Raw genomic sequence first — 21,567 nt, forward strand, 5'->3', positions numbered from 1 at the left:
CCTCTTATACTTTTCTTGTTAAGTCTTCAACGACCGAGATTAAGTCCCTAATCAACAGTTAAGATTAGATTTGGCTTGATCCATGTAATTTAGAACCTTCTCACCCAGTTTTATATTAATACTCATTAATGTTTTAATTTCCTAAGTTTAGACTTAGGAACTCCATTAAAAATATTAATTATTTTAATATCTCTCTAACTGGGTGGAATTTCCCCAAACCATTTCTGCGTCTTGGAGATCTTAGGTGCTTTAGCCTCTCCACCAATTTTCATGGCTAGAGCACATCTGATGCTATCACAAATCAACAGACAGTGGCAGTGTCAGCAACAGTACAGTTGCAGCAGCAACGCACTAGGTGGTGGACAGCATGTCAAACGTCAACAACACAAAGGACAATGTTATGAATTCAAGGTGATGCTTCAGTGGGAGGCATTACTAGAGCACATTCCTTGCTAAGAGGGAGTGTTGATTTCTGGTAACATCGGATGTTCTCTAAGTCTCAAATTTTGCAGGGAGGCTTAGCCACATGCATTCTCCAATACCAGAAATCGTTTTGGGAAATTCCACCGGGAGACAGTTTTATTAAAATAATTAATTTTTTTAATGGCCCCTAAGTCTAAACTTAGGAAATTAAAATAATTAATGGGTATTAATCTAAACTGTGGGTGTAACTTCTAGAAGAAGGCGGAGATTAAGTCAATATGATCGTAGCCATTGATGAGAATCTAATCTGGGTCGTTGATAGATCTACGAGAGAATTATAAGATAAGGCTTCATGGGCACTTGGAGAACACACCAAGAGAGTTTAGAAGAACGAATTTCGAAAGCAGAGCAACTATCGGAGAGAGATTCGAAGTGAGTTTTTGCAGTAGGGGCAAGGATAGTATCTGAAGGGAAATCTTTCCCAGCTGGAGGATACTCAACAAAGAAGGCAGAGGGAGATCCAGCAGTGGCAGCGCTGAGCCAGAGGGGCTGACGCAGAGCCACATAGAGGCAGCGCAGAAGCCAAGAGGGAGTGAAATTTGCAGAGGGAATTCGAGTTTCAGAAGCCGGGAGCCAGGGTGTGAGACCGAGAGGCAGAAATCGAATCACCTGGGCAACAAATCAACCAGCCAAAGGATTGACACTGTCCCAGAGAGCTTGACGCTGGGCTAACGCAGATACTGCGCAGAGACAGTGCTGAGGCAGCCAGAAAAGTCGGGGGCAATCTTTCTAGGGGCTGGATCAGCCAAGATTTCTAGTGATAGTGTGAGGTAATCTCACAAATCTCTCTATCAGGTTTATTCTCTATAACTGGATTGTCGGGAAGGCTTCCAGAGATGTATTCAGATTTTACTACTGCATAATAATAAAACCCTCAGATCTGCTACACCGGTTTTCCCGCATTGGGTTTTTCGGGGATATTTGTCCAAAAATAGCGATGTTATTGTGTTGTATTTTCTTTCTTGGTCAGTCTCTTATTTCAGCATATAAATTAATTAAGTGAAGTCTGCAATGTATGTATTTCAATATTTGTCGTCGGAAAATGCAAATAACTTGTTTTGGTTTAGGAATTTTCACATGGTGCTCTTGACTAAATGCTAGTTCCATACCCTCGTACACGATAGAATCCAACGAACACGTTGCAATCCCCTCAATCCTAAAATCCTAAAAACTATTCAATCTACGAGATTTGGAGTGGGATCTAAAATTCTACTTTCTCCATATTGAATCCAATGAGGTTGGAACTACTCTCAAACATCCTAAGTCATTTAGTGTTATCAAGACCAAACCGAACTAGTTTGAACTGGTCAGTTCGACCGTTTTGAGGCTAAAACCGGTTCGGACCGGTGACTTGAACCGAACGGTTCGGTAAAGCTGCATAGAACATAGCAAGGGGGAATTGTTTTGTTTTTTTTTCTTTTAATTTTTGTCTTAGCTAGGCAATAGCCCACAATAGGTGCTTAATATTCAAGCATATGGCCCTACTATTGCTATGCAATTCATGGTAATGTTTAATTCTTAAAGTAAAAATGGCATTCCTTTTACTTAAATTTTTAACATTACCATGAAGTGACTTAGGATGTTTGAGAGTGGTTCTGACCTCATTGGATTTCATATGGAGAAAGTAGAATTTTAGATCTCACTCAAAATCCAACGGATTTAACAGTTTTCAGGATTTTAGGATTGGGGGGTGTTGTCGCGCGGATTGACACGACAACGCTCAGACCGGGGGCTGTCACTCTGATCCCCGATCCCTCCGTTTAAGCCTGTCTCCCGCGGCTAAGGGGGGTAGTCCCTGAGAGATGACGAGACCAACTGTCGACCAGTTGGTTGGGAGACACGAGATACGATATAAAAAAGCACTAAAATGATTTGATTAAATTAGCAGACCAGTGCCTTAAGAGATAGTGTTTAAGACGATTACTTGTTAGATGATGCAGAAAAATAAACTGTGAACAGCAATCATTTGTCATCAACTAAATCACAATGCTCTTAGAATAACCAAAACGATATCCAGCGACTGAAAATTTTGAAAAGATGAATGCTTTATACCACGACGAATCATAAACCATTAACCAGATATCAATTTCGCATCTCGACTTGAAAATTTATATCTCAGCATGAAAAATATAACATAAAAAACCACTGAAACTGGCAAAAATAAATTTCCACAAAAGAAATTATATTTTTTCAAAAAAATTTAAATCTTTTTTTTTTTTAAACTAAATCTGAATTAAAATCCTAAAATATTATACAAAAACATAAATAAAAAAAAACTAAATAAAATCTTTTTTTTATTATTATTACTTTTTTTGTAATTTTTTTTTTTCAATTTAAAAAAAAATCTAACCATAAAAAAGTTAAAAATTAAAATATGTACAAATCTAATTAAAACATTATAAATCTAAAATCTAACTAAAACTAAGTCTAAACAAATCTTTTTATTTTTCATATTACAGTTAGAAGCAAAATTTTAAAACTATATAAAAAATCTAATGAATAAAACAACCTACCACTAAAACGAAATTCAAAATTTTAAATTCTAAAGTTAAAACAAAACTTAATTCTAACTAAAACTATTTTAAATGTAAAACCAAAACCTAAAAAAAAATTAAATCTAAAGCATAAATTAATATAATAAAGCCTGAATCGAAATTTAAATCTAAAAAAAAATTACGAGCTATGTAAAATAAATAAATAAAAACGTAATGTCAAAAATTATTAAAATCTACCCAAACCAAAAACTGAGCCGTAACCCTCTCGACTCATTCACGTTTAAAAAATAAATCGATACGCATTCATACCTACGATAATCTAATCCACAGATTTGCAAAAATCGTGACCCCGACTCAAGAAAATTTAACGCAGGCAACAGAAACGACGGCTGTAAAAGATACACAAGTCGGATTTCAAATTTTACCTGCCTTACGCTTCGGATTACCTGGCCTGTATCGAACGTTAGCGGGTTTATAATGGTGGATTTTGCTGTGTGCAGGTGCGATTGGAGCGGAACAGGAGCCACGGTGATTAAACTCGGTATACCGTTCAAGACCACGAGCTCAAAAAATCGAAACAAAAAACATAACCTTCTTGCTCACGCTAAGAAATGAATCGAATTGCGCAGACAAATGCGAAGACAGCGGAGGTTAAAAACAATCCCTGCATACACATTCAAATCCACTCCATGCCACTTTTTGACACGTGAAGTCTCCCACAGCCGGATGATAACGATAAACGCGAGGGAAATGAAAAAGGCAGCGATAAAGCTGAGGCGGCAACTGGTTTGAATCAGATTTCTCCACTTTGATGCTCACAGGATAACACAAATTCGAAATTCACTTGATAATGTTCAATACAGTGAGGATCAAGGACGGCAGGAAGTGAAATGAACGAAGTATGCACGATTTCGTTAAGCCATCACTGAAAACCTCGCAGCTGCAAACACATGAAAACAAAACCCTAATTAAATTTGTACAAAACAGAAATTTTAAAACCCTAGATCAGCTAATTTAATGTACAGATTTAGCCCCTTCACAGCCAGATTTAACAATAAGAACAGGGAAATTTTAAAGAAAAGAAATTTCAGATTTGTCACTGTGAAAAAACTTCCGAAATTCTCTCATGCAGATCAGAAAAATAAAACCGAATGATAGACCCAGGATCAAATCCATTGGGCTCAGCAGAAAATGCTTGTGGGAGTTGGCTGGTTCAGCCGAGAACTTCCCCTAACGCCCACCAAATCTTCTTCAGCAAGGGTTTTTCTGCACAGCTCAGAAACAACCATCAGTAAAGAGGGCAAGAATGTTGCTAGATCTCAGGAAGTAATGGAGATACCTGCCATTACTTCAGAAACCCTAACAGCACCCAAACCCTAGCAAGTGAGCAAGATACCTGTACCCACAATACTCTACAAAAGCTATTATTAACAGCTGAAAATAACATATGCAGAAAATTAAAACAATCTCACAGCATTTCAAGAGAGTAACACCAGCAAGATATGGACCCCAAAGTCTTCTTTATTAACCAGAAACAAATTTACAAGAGAGCTTCTTCAGTCTTTGACTCACAGATCGAATGCCTTGAAATGACCCCCTAAGACCCTATATAAAGGAAATGATCCTAACGGCTAGTTCGAGTGATCCATGTAGAAATGATCTCGACCGTTGATGAGGATCAAGACATCTCTTGATCTCATCCGTCGATTTATTAACTTAAAATATTATTATTTTATTAGTTAGGGTTTTTGCTTCATTTTTTTAATTTTTTATTATTTTTTTATTATTTTATTATTTTTATTCATTTTTTAATTTTTTTAATTCATTTAACATGGATCACTGAACCAAGCTTTCGGAAACATCACCTAGGACCTAGGACTTAGGACTCATGAGGGGATCAAAAACATTTCTCGACCCTCAGGACACATTACATCATGACTTTTACAATTTACATCTCAAGGGGACAAGCCCACTTAATACAGACCCTCATAAAACACCCAGCTCTGCGACACCACGATAATCTAGCAGATCAACACACTAGGATTCTCCTAAAGTTCTAATGACAAAATCAATCCCGGCTTTGGGGTCAGGTTTGAAGGAAAACTCTGCCGATCCGTGGATCGGTGAGACGAAAAACCTTCCGGGACGTAGATTATCATCAGAAAGTTAGGTCCACCTAGGCAAAATACATACATGACTCATGTCTGCTAAGATTATTTACAATTAATACATGCAGACTGGGTTTACAATCAAAAAGATCAAGCTGCTGATGATGGCAGGATGGCACGGACATGCTGATCAGGTGCTGCTTCTTTCTGTCAAGAAAAACGGGGTGCACTGCATGGGTAGTTGACCAGTAGAGGTCAACAGGGGGATTGCAATGTTTCCATTGGATTTTGTCATGTATGAGGGTATCGAACTAGCATTTAATCGAGAGCACCAATCCCTCTATGTACCTTGATGTTAGTGGCAACGATTGTTGAACTTCTCTATCATGATCCTACTAAAAATGTGCCCATCACTCAAACAAAATCTTGAATTGACATGCTAAGCATTTTTTATCTTATTTTAATGCTTAGAGTGTGATATTGATGACGAAGATTCCAATATAGGAAAAGATTTTGATGATATGTAGGTATTTGTTGTAGCATGATTTTTTTTGGATGTTAGAGGACATCTAGTTCTTTCTTTTTGATGTATTTTCAGTTCAAAGATGGATTGCAACTCAGTGTTGTTTTGGTTTTGTGCACCCTTACATGCTCTATAAATGAGAATTTCTGCTTATTTGTGTATAATAAAATTTGAATATTTTGTGTTTTTGGTTGACTGGTTTTTTGGTCCAGTTTTTTCACCAGTTTTGGTCCACTTCTGACCGGTTCCCAGTCCGAAGAGTATACCGGTCCGATTTTGATAACATTGAAGTCAATTAATGGTAATGGTAAAAATTTAAGTAAACAAATGAAAATTCTTCTTTATCTTTCATGTTCATCCTTTTAATTTAATAATTTTACATTACCATCAATTATGTAGCAAATTCTTAATAGTACCATTAATAGCATAGCATTGGAATGGCCCTAGGGTTGAATATTAGACTAACCACTCATAAACTATTGTTTTTTTTTCAAATAATTTGCATTTGGACCACACGCACTGGACAAGCATGTTGAATTTCCTTGAAATTTTGCTTTCTGCTTGAATGAACACTCTGAAACTACTTTTCTTTTCACTGTGACACAGAACTTCTCAACAATAAAAGCAGTGGAATTACACACAGAGATAAAGACACGATTACACAAGAGACAATAGTTTCTAGGGAATCCAACTAGGAAAACCCTCAGCTTTGCTGTATAATTTTATTGACAGAATAGAGCAATTGATCTCTTTACAAGGCAAATTGTTTCCACAGAAAACACAGCCGTTCGCTCTACTAGTACATAGTTGAAAAACTCCCTGCATGAACTCGACCCAGCTCCTCTATTTCCTTGTGCAGCCTCTACTCTTATCTCATTGGAGATCTCCTATTTCCTAGCGCTGAGCAGGCCCCTATTATTTAGGAATTTCTCCTAATTCCTAGCGCACTTCCACAAGGAAATTCTCTGCCTCAAGACTGCGTATAGGCTGCTCCTAGATACACTATTCCACAACAAGCTCTCCTCACACACAACCTGGTGCTATCTCTCACAAACTCGTGAGCTATTGTCTTGTCTCACAACCTTGTGCACACAAAACAATTGATTGAATTTTGTGCCTTCGTCCTCCTTTTATGCAATTCAATCATGCTAAATCTGGCAAGTGTATTTTTAGAACTCGGACTTGTGATTGATTTGTTAACTGAGTCAAACTGACTCTTCTAACTCGTCCTGCCTCAATTAGAAACTGAAGCTCACTAACTCGTCCACTTCCAAATCTAAACTCGCACTTGGAGACAAACAAAACTGAGCCTCCAACTCCTGTGCATGAGTTAACTGCTCCATGACTTGTCCTATTTCCTAGGAGCTTGTGCATGGTAAAGGAAGATTGTTTGTGGTCTTTCTTGACTCAGGCACAAGTCAAGAAGGAACTTCTCTCGCTACTATTTTCAACAAAGCATGTTGTACTGCTCCACATATGCCATATAGGTGCTGAAGCGTGATGTACGGACACTGAACAATGGGGTTTGGTGCATGAAATCCATTTCAGCTGCATTTCAGGGTTTCCAATTCCATACTGAAACACAGCTGCTACAGGAGGGTCCCACATTTCCTGCAACTTAGTTCAGATGCCTAGACCTTTTTGGACAGACTCATATTGGAGTTTGTCATCCACTTCTACAGCATGATTCTCAGTGTTTGTATTCAGTTCTCAACACATACACTTGCTATCACTGGTTCTCAATGCAAGATAGGCCTCCATTTATGTAGAGAAGAGATGGGCTCAACGGCTACACAGTGTCTGCTCTGTTTAGGTATGGTGTTATGAATAAAATATAGATATAAATAATAATAACACATCATAAATAATGATTAATTAATTAATGAAGAAGTATGTCCCTAAGGACATGACCGTTCATAAAGGGACACCAGCCTAGGGTATATAAGCAGGCCCTCACTCTCATTTGTAACATCATTCTCATTCATACATTTCAACATATATTCTTGTATCCTCAATGGAGATCTATGTATTCCAAGTCTTTTGGAGTGTTTAACCTGCTATAACAAACATTGTTCGTTACATTGGTATCAGAGCATTCCTCTAAGTATTCATAACACAAACCTTATTCGTTACATTGGTATCAGAGCGTAACTGAACTTTGTTCGTTACATATGGTTTTTGCTCGACCAGTGATCTATCAATGAATCCCGTCCAATGACTGGTTGGCTACGAGTGGGCTCTCAAATGGATTATGTGTAATTTGTCATCATTTAGAGACAGTGAAGCGTGTCTTTTGGGAGTATTTGTTTGCCCAACATTGTTGGAATTAAGTGGCAGATTTTATTCAGTTCTTCTTCAGGACAAGGTGCATTTGTGAGCTATGGTTTTTTGAGATGGTCATTCTCTTGTTCATACTGCTTTCTTGGGGCTTTGGCATTGCATGCAGATTTCAGAATTAATTGTCCTTTAGAAAGTCAGGTATAAGTTTGTTTTCAATGAGCACAGTTCAGTCTCCACTTTTTGTTCTTTCTAACACAAATGAGATTGACCACCAGCTCCTATGGGCACTCTGTTGATTAAAGATGTTAAATATTTTGATCAACCAGCTTATTCTCATTTTCTATCTGCTTTATTCATGCTCCAGAAGAGGTTACAAGGTCCACTGTATATAGCCTTCCACTTTATGCATTTTTGTCTGTAATATTTTTCTGTAAAAATCAGATGTATTTTTCAAAAAAAAATATTAGATATGTATCTACATGAGCACTTTTTTCCACTTATGAGTGCAAAAACACGAAAATAAAAATTATGTTATTTTCATAGAACTACAATGTTGTTGCATAAATTTTGCTTCAGGAGTTTACAAAATGACAAGTTACACAACTATTCTAAATTATTTTACACATGCATATATAGGAAGGTAGTTTCATCACAACAAACCCTATATGTAAACAAGTTAAAGAGTCATAATAATCTTTGGAAGCCAAGCCTAATTGTAATTTCATGTTAAGTGTCCACTCTTTAGCATATAAACCCTTGATGCAGTTTAATCAAAAAGAAAGGTGTTCTTAATATGGTACAGACATCAGTTTCTTTCATGGAAGAGCAAAACCTCCTTTTCGTGTTAAATCAACTTGTAACTAATAGATATCTATCTACATGGCCACTTTTTTTCCACCTATGCATGCAATAAATTGATGTAAAAATCGTGACATTTTCAGAAAACTAAATGTTGTATAAATTTTGTTTCAAGAACTTACAAAAATGATAAAGCTACATTACCAAAAAGGTTGAATTAACAGTGATGAAGGAAATCACTTACGATAAAGAAATAGAGTTTGCCTTACCTGCCCATAGAGGCCAGTGGATTCAAATAGTGTATCATTTCCACCATATTGAAGGCCCTACAAAAGCACAACCATTTTTTTGTTAGATTGGTAGCACTCAATAAAGTGCTGTTACCACTTCTGTCACGGTATCTGTTAAAGCTGTAACAAATGTAAGCTTAGATGTTGTAGTTGGGGATGTGTAACCAACTAGAAGCACTATAAATATATTAAGTATTATGATTTTCAGGTGTGAGAGATGTATCACTACAGCATCATTAATGAAATATATCATTAATTTCCTGTCTCCATAATCTCTATGAATATGTGTACCCTATTACCACTTGCTATCACGCAAATCTGCATAACACAGACCTGCATGACACTTTTAGGCAGCCAGCCGTGTCACAGTTGGAAGTCTCTCCATTCGGACTGGTGCTTTCCAGTCTCGGACCGGGGGGGGGTCTCCCTATATGATGTATACTATTATCTAACATCAAGTGAATGTTCTTGTGTAAAACTTTGATTTGATTAGCATGTAATAAAATCTCACTTTTGATCTGCCAATGAGTAGTCAAAGGCGAATTGAATCTGAAACAAATTTGGAATGGTTGAGATCAGATTTCTAAATATAATAGCAACAACAAAATTAAATGTCATGTAAGGAATAAATGTGCACCTTAAGTGAAGTAAACTCAAAACAAGTGCACTCTAAACTACCATCACACTGCGAAAAAATTATTCAATGGCATCCAAGGACCAATACATTCAAAGAGTTCAGATTAAACACAGTTGAACAAAATTGCAGATTACCAAGAAATTGGTTGCATCATAATGACACCAATGTGACTGGCTACCATGAGTTCTTTTGGTTGTGCTGGAGGTAGTGGTCCGAGAACTAAGTCTGGAAAAGTGAAAGAATGCCCACTATGACCAAAGCGTCTAGAGAATCAATAGTCCAACCTTTGCTGCATCTCTGAAATGCATATATAGCAAAATATTTTCTTCATCAAGACCTAGTTGCCTGCTCGTTCAAGGAGAAAAAGAAAGCCAGAAAAGGCCAAAAATTTCTGTGTGCACAGTTAGCCTTCTTGCTTTTGAAATGCTGTGTCTCTCTTTGGTTTGATTTTTGGTTGTTTATACCTTCTTTACTGCTTTTAAGGCTTCTTTTGTAGAACACTTTAAGGTTTTTCTTGTTGTTATTTAGAAAACTTTTCTACTCCTCATTTGTTACCTAAATAGCTGCCTTTTCCTCTTAAGTCCAACTTTTCCTTTCCTTGATGAATGCTAGCAAAAGATGTTTCCACTCTTTGACTAGTTTTTACCTTACTTCAGATTGCTTTGAAGATCCAGCTTCCATGCAGCAAAGTTGAATTACTAAAGGGAAAATCCAAGTCAACAGCTTCCATGCAGCAAAGTCGAATTACTAAAGGGAAAATCCAAGTCAAAAAATAGTTGTCGGTGAAGTCAACTAGCCTTTAGAGAGTCTAACTAGCCATTGGAGACCCAATGGACCAATTGTGAAAATTTCATCTATTGCAACAACTGGAAATTATTCTCCTAACTGTAAATTAAATTATGCAATTTATTTGCTAAAGAAAACAACGAATAAAATCACAACTGCAATTTCACCATAAAAATAATGAGGAAAATAAAATACTGGAAACTGATAAATTCTAGCACACATATACGAATTTTGACATAGTTATTTTTGGACAACTGTCCCCGGAAAAAATCCAATGTAGGAAAACCGGTGCAGCAGATGAGGGTTTTATTATTATTCTTCAGCAACAATTCTGAGTACAATAATTTAGATTCTCTACTGGCAATCTAATCTAAGGAAAATACTGGAAAAATTATTGTGAGAATTTTCTCTCACCCCACAGCTAATTTCTGCCACCGAAAATGCCTCCCTAGCCACACACCGAGCCTTATGCGTCATCCTCTGTGCAGTGCTCGCGTAGAACCTTTGCGGATTTCGGCCTTCCTCTCACCGTCTCTTCCCGAGACTAGAATATTTCCTCCTAGAATGTTGCTAACCTCCTCTCCCACCTGCTACTCACCCTCTAGCTCTATCTTCTCTGTTGAATCTCTACCACTGAAAAAATTGACCTGCCTGGGCAACTGAGTATCTGCAATGGTGTATTCTCCATCACCACATCGATCCCTTCTTATATCTTCCTGTTGAGACTCCAACGGCCAAGATTAAATCTTAATCAATGGCTCAGATGATTTTTGAATCGATCCGTGTGAGTTTCAAGATGATTCTCACCTTATCTCAATTAATGTTGATTAATTAACCATATTCCCTAAGTTTAGACTTAGGAAATATTTAAAAAATGACCAATAATCTAATTAAGACACTTCTAGGTGGAATTTCTAGAAATGATTTTTGGGTTTTGGAGATGTCATGTATTCTAGCCTCTCCACCAAATTTCATGGCTAGAACAAATCCGATGCTACAAAAACTAACACTCTCTCTTAACGAGAAATGTGTTCTAGCGTTGCAAACCCTGTCACAACACTCTATTTCTGTATCACCTCCTGTCACATTATTGATGTTTGGCTACTGCTTCCCACCAACTAATGTCCAACTCTGATGTTGCATCTGTGTTGCTACTGACACTGCCATACTATTGCTAACACTGCATCTGTGTTGTTGCTGACACTGCCATACTGCTGCCAACATAGCATCTGCACTGCAACTCCCTCTCATAATTGCAACATCTGAAAATTTGCCCCTGCTACTGGAACGGGTTCTCCACCATACCCATTTGTTCTCTGAAATAGACGAACTTAACTCTCCCTGGAGCTTTTGTATGTCTGCAACCTGCTCTTATGTGGGAACATATTGTAGTTGGACCGCCCCATGTTGTACACAATCTCTAAAGAAATGACACTGAATATCTATGTGTTTCGACCTGTCATGAAACACTGGACTCTCCGAGAGCTTGATGCAACTTTGATTATCAAAGTAGACTATGGTCGCCTCCATTCTCTGTCTAAATAAGCTTACTAGCAGCTTCCGAAGCCATATAGCTTTGCACGTAGTTGCGCTTGCTACCATTGTCTTTTGCTTCTGCAGAGCTCGGAGCTACCGACTTCTGCTTCTTGTTGCACCACGAAACCATCCCTGATCCAATGCTAAAGCAGTATCCAGAGGTACTTTTCCTATCTACTGAATTGCCTGCCCAATCTGCATCTGAGAACCCACATAATCTGACGCCACCCCCTCAGGTATATCTCACCCCATACTCGACTGTGTCGCGCACCTACCTCAGAATATGCCTCATTGGTGCCCAATGTACCCTCTTTGGCTCTACCATGAACTGACTGAGAGTATTGACTACGAAGCAAATATTTGGCCTAGTGTTGACCAGATACATAAGAGACCCAATAAGTTGTCTATACAAGGTGGGGTCGACATCCTTGTCATCTGATGCATCTATATGGGCATAGACATGGGTCTAAAATCCTGCATTTTGAACCTCTTCAGAATATTTGTAGCATATCTTCCTTGCCCAAGGAAGATCTCCCCATCCTTTTGCCACACTTCCAATCCTAGGAAATAGTGCATCAACCCCAAATCCTTCATTACCAAACTTTGCCGCCAGATTCCTCTTGCAATCCTTTATGAGCCCAGATGATCCTGTCAAAAAGAGATCATCCATATACAAAACTACGATGAGTTTCTCACCCTCTACCGTCAAATAATAAAGGTTGGGATCTACACCACTCTTCACGAATCCCATCTGCTGCAAGCAGCTGTCAATCCGACCATACCATGCCCTGGGAGCCTGTTTGAGTCCTTATAGAGCTTTCTTCAGTCTGCACACATGAGTGCGCCTCTCATGAGTCTCGAAGCCCTCTGGTTGTTCTATGTACAACTCTTCCTCTATCACCCCGTTCAAAAATGTTGCCTTGACGTCCATCTGGTGAATCTGCCATCCCATTTGAGTTGCCAGGGATATAATTGACCGAATAGAGGTGTATCTGGCAATTAGGGCGAAGGTCTCCTCATAATCTATCCCTTCTTTTTGTGCATACCCCTTTGCCACGAACCTAGCCTTGTACTTTTCCACACTGCCATCTGCAGCATACTTGATCTTGTAGATCCATTTAGAACCTAAAATTGACCTGTCTTCAGGCCTTGGCACCACCTCCCAAACATTATTCGTCATGATAAAGCTATACTCTTCTACCATGGAGTCTACCCATACCTGATGTTGTGCGGCCTCCTGATAGCTGGAAGGTTCTACAACCTGAGCCACCAAAGCTTGGTACCTGTCCGGTTGTCTGCGGTGTCTTTTGTTCGTCCTAGGAGTTCCAATAAACTCCTTTGCATCTCTTAATGTTTGACGAACCTCTTTGCTAGCTCGACCACTAGTAGTGGCAATTCAACCAGCTCCTCCTCATCCTAACTCTGTTGATCTATCTATTGAGAACTCCTCGAATCTCCTGCACCTGAGGAAATTTTGGTACTAGTCATTGTACTCGATTACTGTGGTTGTCCTCCTATTGGTCCCACTGGTTGTCCCTGTGGTTGCCCCTGCTGCTGGACCAAATGAGCTTTTGTTGATAGAGTTTGATCACCTACAGGCATCTGACGAGATCTCCTCAAAGCTCGATCCTGATCCAGGTGGATGTTGGTGGCCACCCACCGATCCCATTTGGACCCCCACAACTGTCTCTTTCAGTCTTTTCAGTTTCCTAAATTGTAGCACAGTTTACTATTTTTAGCAGTTTTTCGGGTCCTGAACTTCGGGAGTCGTTTTGAGGCCTTAAACGACGTTTTTTGGGAAATCTGGGGGCAACATGCGTCCTTGGACCGATGTTGCCCTTCCCAAAGTGGTAGTTCTCGGATAGATCTTTCTAACGAGCTATCGTACGCGTCAAACGAAAATCGTATGCCAACGGTACGACCCCGGGAAATTGATGTACCAATTTACCCAAACGGGGCCCACAATTTGGCGTTTCATCTTCTAGGGTTAGGTTTTGGGATGTGAAGGGTTTTCCATTGTTTCTCAACAATAAATAGGCCTTCGAGCCTCATTGTAACACAGTTTAGAGGCATGTAGCTGCCACATCTCTTCTCAGAGATAAGCTACCATCGCCCTAGCTGGTTTATTTCCATTACTGTTTGTAAGCATATTTCAGTATTTTACATTAATGAAATGAAGTATTATTTCCGCTGCATCTTTGTGTTTATGGTTATCTCTGTAATTTGTTGCGTTCCTATTTAAATCCGGATCAGTGGTATCAGAGCGGTCTGTTTTTTCTCTGTTTTTCTTTGCATGTCCCCAACGAGGTCGGGATATAAGGAGTTAGGGCTTGAACTGGTCAAACCTTTGCAAGACCAGCCTCGCAAATCCCGACAGCCTCCCATGGCGGATGAGAAGAAAGACAAGGGGGCAGGAGATCCTATCAAAATCTTGAGAAGAAAGACAAGGGGGCAGGAGATCCTATCAAAATCTTGCTCGAAGAAGCCCTCGAGCGACAACGGAATGCGATGATGGACAGCTTTGCCCAGATCCTTCAGCGGCTACCCAGAAGCGACGCATCAGCTTCCAGCAGCTACTCTGGAAACGCCACACCCTTTAAGGTACAAGTTAATTTTGAAATCCCCATATTCGAGGGTCAGATAGACGCAGATGCCGTAGATAAATGGTTAAATCTGCTAGAGTTATTTTTCTGTTCATGAATTTTCAAGTCGGGAAAAGATTGTTTTCGCTCTTCTCAAAGCAGCCCCCCACGTCAAGGAGTGGTGGGAAACCTACTGCGAGCAGAAGGATGAAACTACAGGCTCACTGTTTTCAGCCGCACCCACTTGGAATGACTTCCGGAATGCCATCAAGGAGCAGTACTACCCTGTCAAAAGCTATGAGGACAAATACATCAAATGGACCACACTGTGGCAGGGACGAGACCAAGATGTGCCGGAGTTCACAAACATTTTTCATACCCTTTGCACACAGTTGCGTATCAAAGATTCTGAGCTGCATCTAGTACTCAAATACCGCGGCTGCGTACACAAATACATCAAGGAAGAGATGGAGTTCTTGAACATCTCCTCACTCGGCACAGCATACCGATACGCTGTCAAAATCGAGCAAAAGTTCAAACAGAAGAAGCGAGACTTTGGATCTGCAAATCCGAAGCCCAAAGGACAAAGCCAAGGCGGGGTGACCCAAGACAACCCCTCGAAGCCGCAAGAAAAGAACAACACCACGAAGCCGAAGAAGGACACAGGAAAGTGGTGTGAGTTCCACAAGATTCCCACTCATAACACAAGTGAGTGTCGGACCAAGCAGTGATTGGTGGCCGAGTTGAAGCCTTCTGAATCAGATGCATGTTTCGACCCTGAGCCGGAACCCGACAAGGGGAATGGCAAAGGGAAGCAGATCATTGATGCGGATCCCAGCTCCACTGTTGCCACCGCCAAGATCCAGAAAAATGAGCCTGAAAATCCAGAGGAAGGGGAGCATCTTTTCCACTCACAAATGTGGGTGAAGGGTTTGCCGCTGCAATTCATTGTCAACAGTAGCAGCCAAAAGAACCTCGTTTCAGCAGAGGTCGTGAAGCGGTTGGGCCTACCGACTACACCACACTCGCAGCCGTACAGTATCGGGTGGCTTCATGAAGGACGAGATCTCAAAGTTCGCCAGCAGTGTTGCCTTCCCTACAGCATTAAGCCCTTCACAGACAAGGTATTGTGTGATGTTACACCTCTGGATGTTTGCGATGTACTATTAGGTCAGCCATACTTGTGGAGGCGACATGCTGTGTATGAGTCAAGGCCTCGTGTTGTCATTATTTCTTTGAATAATTCATTATAAAGGATACCGGAGGTAGCCCCACCTACCGCCACATCTTTGATCACTGCTAAGAAAGGCAGCAAGCTCATCTCCCAGACCAGGAAATTCATCTGTCTGGTTCACTCCCAAAGTAAGGGGAAGATTGTCACCACATCCATGACCCCCGCGAAGGGTTCCTCCATGCAGCAGCAGCAGCAAAGGGATACGGTCATGACAAGACACAGGAACAACTTCTCCTCACCCACAGGGGTACCACACAAGTTTCAGGTGGGCGACAAAGTTTGGTTACATCTGCAAAGAGAACGCCTTACTAGAACCCATCAGAAACTCAGACCACTCTGACATGGTCCTTACACCAGTACCAAGACTATGGGCAACAATGCTTTGAAGCACAACATTCCTCCATTCCTTGGCTTGCACCGAGTGTTCAATGTGGACCGTTGTCGACCATGCTTCCCACCATTTCTGGACACATCAGAGATTGCAGAACAGCACACCAAAAGCCTAGCTCAGCAGAAGCTTCCTCATCTCAAGGAGGAACTCAATGCAATGGGGACCATTGCTTCCTAAGGGGGGAGGAATGATCCAGGTGGATGTTGGTGGCCACCCACCTATCCCATTTGGACCCCCACAACTATCTCTTTCAGTCTTTTCAGTTTCCTAAATTGTAGCACAGTTTACTATTTTTAGCAATTTTTCGGATCCTGAACTTCTGGAGCCGTTTTGAGGCCCTAAACGACGTTTTTTGGGAAATCTAGGGGCGACATGGGTCCATGGACGAATGTTGCTCTTCCCAAAGTGGTAGTTCTCGAATAGATCTTTCTAACGAGCTATCGTACGCGGCAAACGGAGATCGTATGCCAAAGTTACGACCCCGGGAAATTGATGTACCAATTTACCCAAACGAGGCCCACAATTTGGCGTTTCATCTTCTAGGGTTAGGTTTTGGGATCTGAAGGGTTTTCCATTGTTTCTCAACAATAAATGGGCCTTCGAGCCTCATTGTAACACAGTTCAAAGGCATGTAGCCGCCACATCTCTTCTCAGAGATAAGCTACCATCACCCTAGCTGGTTTATTTCCATTACTGTTTGTAAGCATATTTCAGTACTTTACATTAATGAAATGAAGTATTATTTCCGTTGCATCTTTATGTTTATGGTTATCTCTGTAATTTGTTGCATTCCTGTTTAAATCCGGATCAGGTCCTCCATGAACTTCACGTCTCGTCTCACCACAATATTCCTACTGCTAGGAATGTAGATCTTGTATGCCTTTGAGGTTTCGCTATACCCAACGAGAAACCCCTTCTCTGCAGTCTAATCCAATTTGGTACGTTTTTCATTTGGCACGTGGCAATAAGTAACGCTGCCATGCCAAAGATCCTGAAGTAACTAAATTTTGGCTTCTTCCCTGTGAAGACCCCTTCTGGCATTTTCTTCCCAAAAGCTCTATGAGGAGTCATTTTCTGAATATACACTGTCGTGTTACATGCCTCTGCCCATAGAAACCTAGGCAAATCTTGGTCATATAACATAGCCTTTGCAACCCCAACTATGGTTCTATCTTTCTGCTCCTACTGTGGATTATATGGGGTTGTCCATTCTCTTCTTATGCCTTCCTTCGCACAAAAATCTCTAAAGTCCTTATCAATATATTTTCCACCATTATCTAAGTGAAGCACCTTAATTTTCTTCCCTGTCACATTCTCCACGAGAGCCTTAAACTCTTTAAAACGATCGAAGACCTCATCTTTAGTCTTCAAGAAGTTGATCTAGGTTTCCCTAGAATGGTCATCAACAAAGGTGACGAAGTATTTAGCACCACTAAGATCTCTAATGGACATCGGGCCACAAATATCTCAATGTATAAGTCCTAACATGCCATCTCCTTTGTTTTCACTTCTTGGGTATGTTGCCTTAGCATATTTCCCAAGTATGCATCCTCTCCACACATCATCGTGTTTTGTGCCAAGTTCTGGAACCCCTATTACTATTTCCTTAAGCATCTTGAGTGCTCCATGGTGTAGATGTCCCATTCTCCTATGCCATAACTCATTCAGATCCTTCCCACTGCTATTTTCACTGCCTATCAGTGCCATTGGAGAGTTGAGTTGCAACCTGTCCAATTTGTTGCTTCAGGCTCCAATCTGTCTTACCTTATTCTAGCTTGAGTGTTTAATAAACACTCTCTTCTCGATGAAGTGGATATCATATCCATTATACTGTAACTGGGATACTGAAATCAAGTTCATACCCAATCTTGGCATATGCAGTACATCTATAGCATTGGTGCTTGCTCCTAACTCCCTTTGGAAATCGATGGTACCTCTCCCTATCGGAGTACACTTAGTTATGTTTCCCATCGTAATCTAGATGACCATCTGCTCCTCCTTGTAGTTAGAGAAATATTCTCTAACTCCTGTCATATGAGCTGACGCTCCACTGTCTATATACCAGACACCAAGTGAAGTTGAGCCTGATAAGCAAGCAAATTCGTCCTCCAATCTGGAAGACAACTCTGAAGCTCCCTGAATATCAAATCAATCCATGGCCATACTGTGTTATTCCTCTTCCCCTCAGCGCTAATTCTGCTATTGCAAATTGCTGCAAAACCCTCTGTGCCACAGATAAGTAATCTGCTCTCGAAAATAACTCTGCAACTTCTCCCTCTGCCTGCTGGAATTACTAATCTCTAGAAATCGATCTTCTTCTGCCACCTGCAACTGAAAATCGAATTTCCCAAGCAATTTGTACTGACTGGCTAGGTGTTGAAATTTCTAAGTTTGACACGTCAGAAATTCCTACTGCATTATCTGGTTTATTTCACCTACTTGTTTATTCCTTAACAAGTTATTTATCCATATAAATACTGAAAGTAAACACAAATGCAATCTCAACTCATATACAGATCATCAGCTGAAATAATAGACAAACACACTAGGGACAACATTATTTTTGGACAATCGTCCCCGAAAAACCCAATACGGGAAAACCGGTGTAGCAATTATGAGGGTTTTATTATTAAGCAGCTTTCTTGAGTACAACTAGGGTGCCAAACTAGCTCACCCATAGATATTTCTACCCGGCAGTAATACCTCTTCTCAGAAGTAGATATATAGCTTCTCAGCACTAATCTGCCCCACGAAAACCCTTCCAGTGCTTCTCCAAGGCTCTGCGTCAGCCCTGCTAGCCTCTAGGTAGTTGTGGAACCCTCTGCGTCAGCCTTCTGCCTCTCTGCATCAGCATTCTGGCCTTCTGCGTCACCCACGCAGGCCCCTCAGCCTCTGCGCAGTGTCTCGCTGCCTCTACGTGGCTCCTGCTGCCTCTGCGTAGCCTCCTCAATCACTGTGCTGGCCCTCTGGCACTATCTCTGCCTCGCTACTATGTACTCACTGCCCGGCAGTAATACCTCTTCTCAGAAGTAGATATATAGCTTCTCAGCACTAATCTGCCCCACGAAAACCCTTCCAGTGCTTCTCCAAGGCTCTGCGTCAGCCCTGCTAGCCTCTAGGTAGCTGTGGAACCCTCTGCGTCAGCCTTCTGCCTCTCTGCATCAGCTTTCTGGCCTTCTGCGTCACCCACGCAGGCCCCTCAGCCTCTGCGCAGTCTCTCGCTGCCTCTACGTGGCTCCTGCTGCCTCTGCGTAGCCTCCTCAATCACTGTGCTGGCCCTCTGGCACTATCTCTGCCTCTCTACTATGTACTCACTGCCCCTCACTGCAACTCAAATCACTTGTTCAAATTTTCTCAGCAAACCCCACTCTAGAAAATCGAACTAACTGATCAATCTTGGTGTATCTCCAACTGACCCTCAAGCCTCCTCTTATACTTTTCCTGTTGAGTCTTCAACGACCGAGATTAAGTCCCTAATCAATGGCTAAGATTAGATTTGGCTTGATCCATGTCATTTAGAACCTTCTCACACAGTTTTATATTAATACCCATTAATATTTTAAGTTTAGACTTAGGAACCCATTAAAAATATTAATTATTTTAATATCCGTCTAATCGGGTGGAATTTCCCCAAACCATTTATGGGTCTTGGAGATCTCATGTGCTTTAGCCTCTCCACCAATTTTCATGGCTAGAGCACATTTGATGCTACCACAAATCAACACTCCCTCTTAGCGAGGAATGTGCTCTAGTAATGCTCCACCACTAAACATTACATTGATCATCTAACACCGGTACCAGTGCTAATGCCGGGCTTGCTGCCCTATATCCACTGCACTACTGCTTCATGTATTGTTGCCCATGGCTCTGCCACTGCCACTACTACAATTGTACTGCAGCTCCCTCTCAACATGTTGCATCACATTGCCCATAGCACTACCACTGCTAACTGCTGCACTACAACTCAGTTACCGAGAAGTAAGTAATTGATCTACCCAACCACTAACATCCTTGTCAGTCCGAAAGCCTCCTGATGCTGAAGCTACCTCTGCTGCTATCCTGTGCTCCCTCTACGCTGTTGTAAACACCTCTATGCCTCTTGCACTGCTGCAACCACCTCTATGCCTCTTTGCATTGTTGCAATCATCTTTGTGTCTCTCACATTGCTGCAACCCCCACTGCGCTGCTACAAACCTCTACACTCTAGCACTGCCTTGTCGCTCCATCGCATCTTTCTTCTACCGACATCCGTCATCCTTCTACTATCACTCAGGGCTCCCGTAGCCGGATATGATCCAAGCGTTTCGGTACCTTATGGATCCTGCCCCAACATATTTTGTAGTCCTCTTGACTACAGCTCGATGTCACCCCACCTCTTCTCTAGAGATGCATGAGCACTCATGGCACAGTCGTCATTAGTCTCAACTTCTTTCTCTGCCTTAGCCAGAGCTGCCTTAGAGTCAGAAGCCTCTCCCTTGTTCTTCTTCTCACTAGGTTGCATACCTAGCTCCCCACAATGGAAGCACTTCACCTTGGAGATGTCCTTCTTCCTCTTCCCTTGCTTTCCCGCACATGCCAGAGCCGCATCCTCCTCCTCTTTCTTGATTCCACTTCCTTTGTTGCTACTTCCTGCCTTGGTCAACCGTCTAATCTCTTCTGGGTGAAGAGTTGCCCACATCTCTTCCCATCCTGGAAGATCAGCTCTGCCCAAAATGCTTTGGACAAATGTCTCCCAATCCTCAAAGACTGCATTCAGGGCGGTCCTCACCATGAACTCTTGATCCGGTGTGGCCCCTATGGAAGTAAGTTGGTCCTAAATCTCTTGCATCCTGCTGAGGTATAGATCTATCTGCTCCCCCTTCTGCATCTTGATAGGACTGCAGTTAAAACTCCAACAACATCTTCCTCTGCACGGAAGTGCCTTGATACAATGTTGTTAAGGTATCCCACATCTCCTTTGTCGTTTTCTTCTCGGTACTACATGATCCTTGACCCCATCAAGGATTATGCACTTTGCCTTCACCATTGCATCCTCATACCTCTCATTATCAGCTGGGTCGATTGGGATAGCCACGGTTCTCAAGGCGAAGCCCTTGATGCGATGTCTATCCAAAATAGACAGGATCCTGGCCTTCCAGATGACAAAGTTGGAGGCCCCGTCCAACCTGTCCTGATCCCTCAGTCCGTTCATTGCCATCTCTGCTCCTTTTCTGGACTCCCTCTAAGTCTCGACTTCCCTCCTAGAAGTTCTCTCCTAGACTCCCTCTGAGTCTCGATTTCCCTGCTGGAAATCTTCCCACCAATTGTCAATCTGCTCCTCTCCGATCCTCTTTGCAACTGCAACTCAGATCTGGATTTCTTGGCTAGAATATGTTAAGGCAGCAACTCCCTCTACCTTGGTTCTGTCTCGTTAGGTACTTTTCT

At 41.3% G+C, this 21,567-nt stretch overlaps 1 protein-coding gene across 3 annotated transcripts in view; it reads right to left on the minus strand.

Annotated features, from left to right (window-relative positions):
- The window catches only part of QC (glutaminyl cyclase), a 414,279-nt gene that overhangs the window by 341,087 nt on the left and 51,625 nt on the right, over positions 1-21,567 (minus strand). For all 3 annotated transcript variants that reach the window (XM_089391524.1, XM_089391522.1, XM_089391523.1), the window contains exon 2: positions 8,957-9,013. In XM_089391524.1, coding sequence (XP_089247650.1) covers positions 8,957-9,013 — 57 coding nt within the window. The remainder of the gene's footprint in view (positions 1-8,956; positions 9,014-21,567) is intronic.

Source organism: Pinus tabuliformis, chromosome 1_1 (genome assembly GCF_031772625.1).
Source record: "Pinus tabuliformis cultivar Carrire ecotype Pingquan chromosome 1_1, CPIR1, whole genome shotgun sequence".
Taxonomy (NCBI): domain Eukaryota; kingdom Viridiplantae; phylum Streptophyta; class Pinopsida; order Pinales; family Pinaceae; genus Pinus; species Pinus tabuliformis.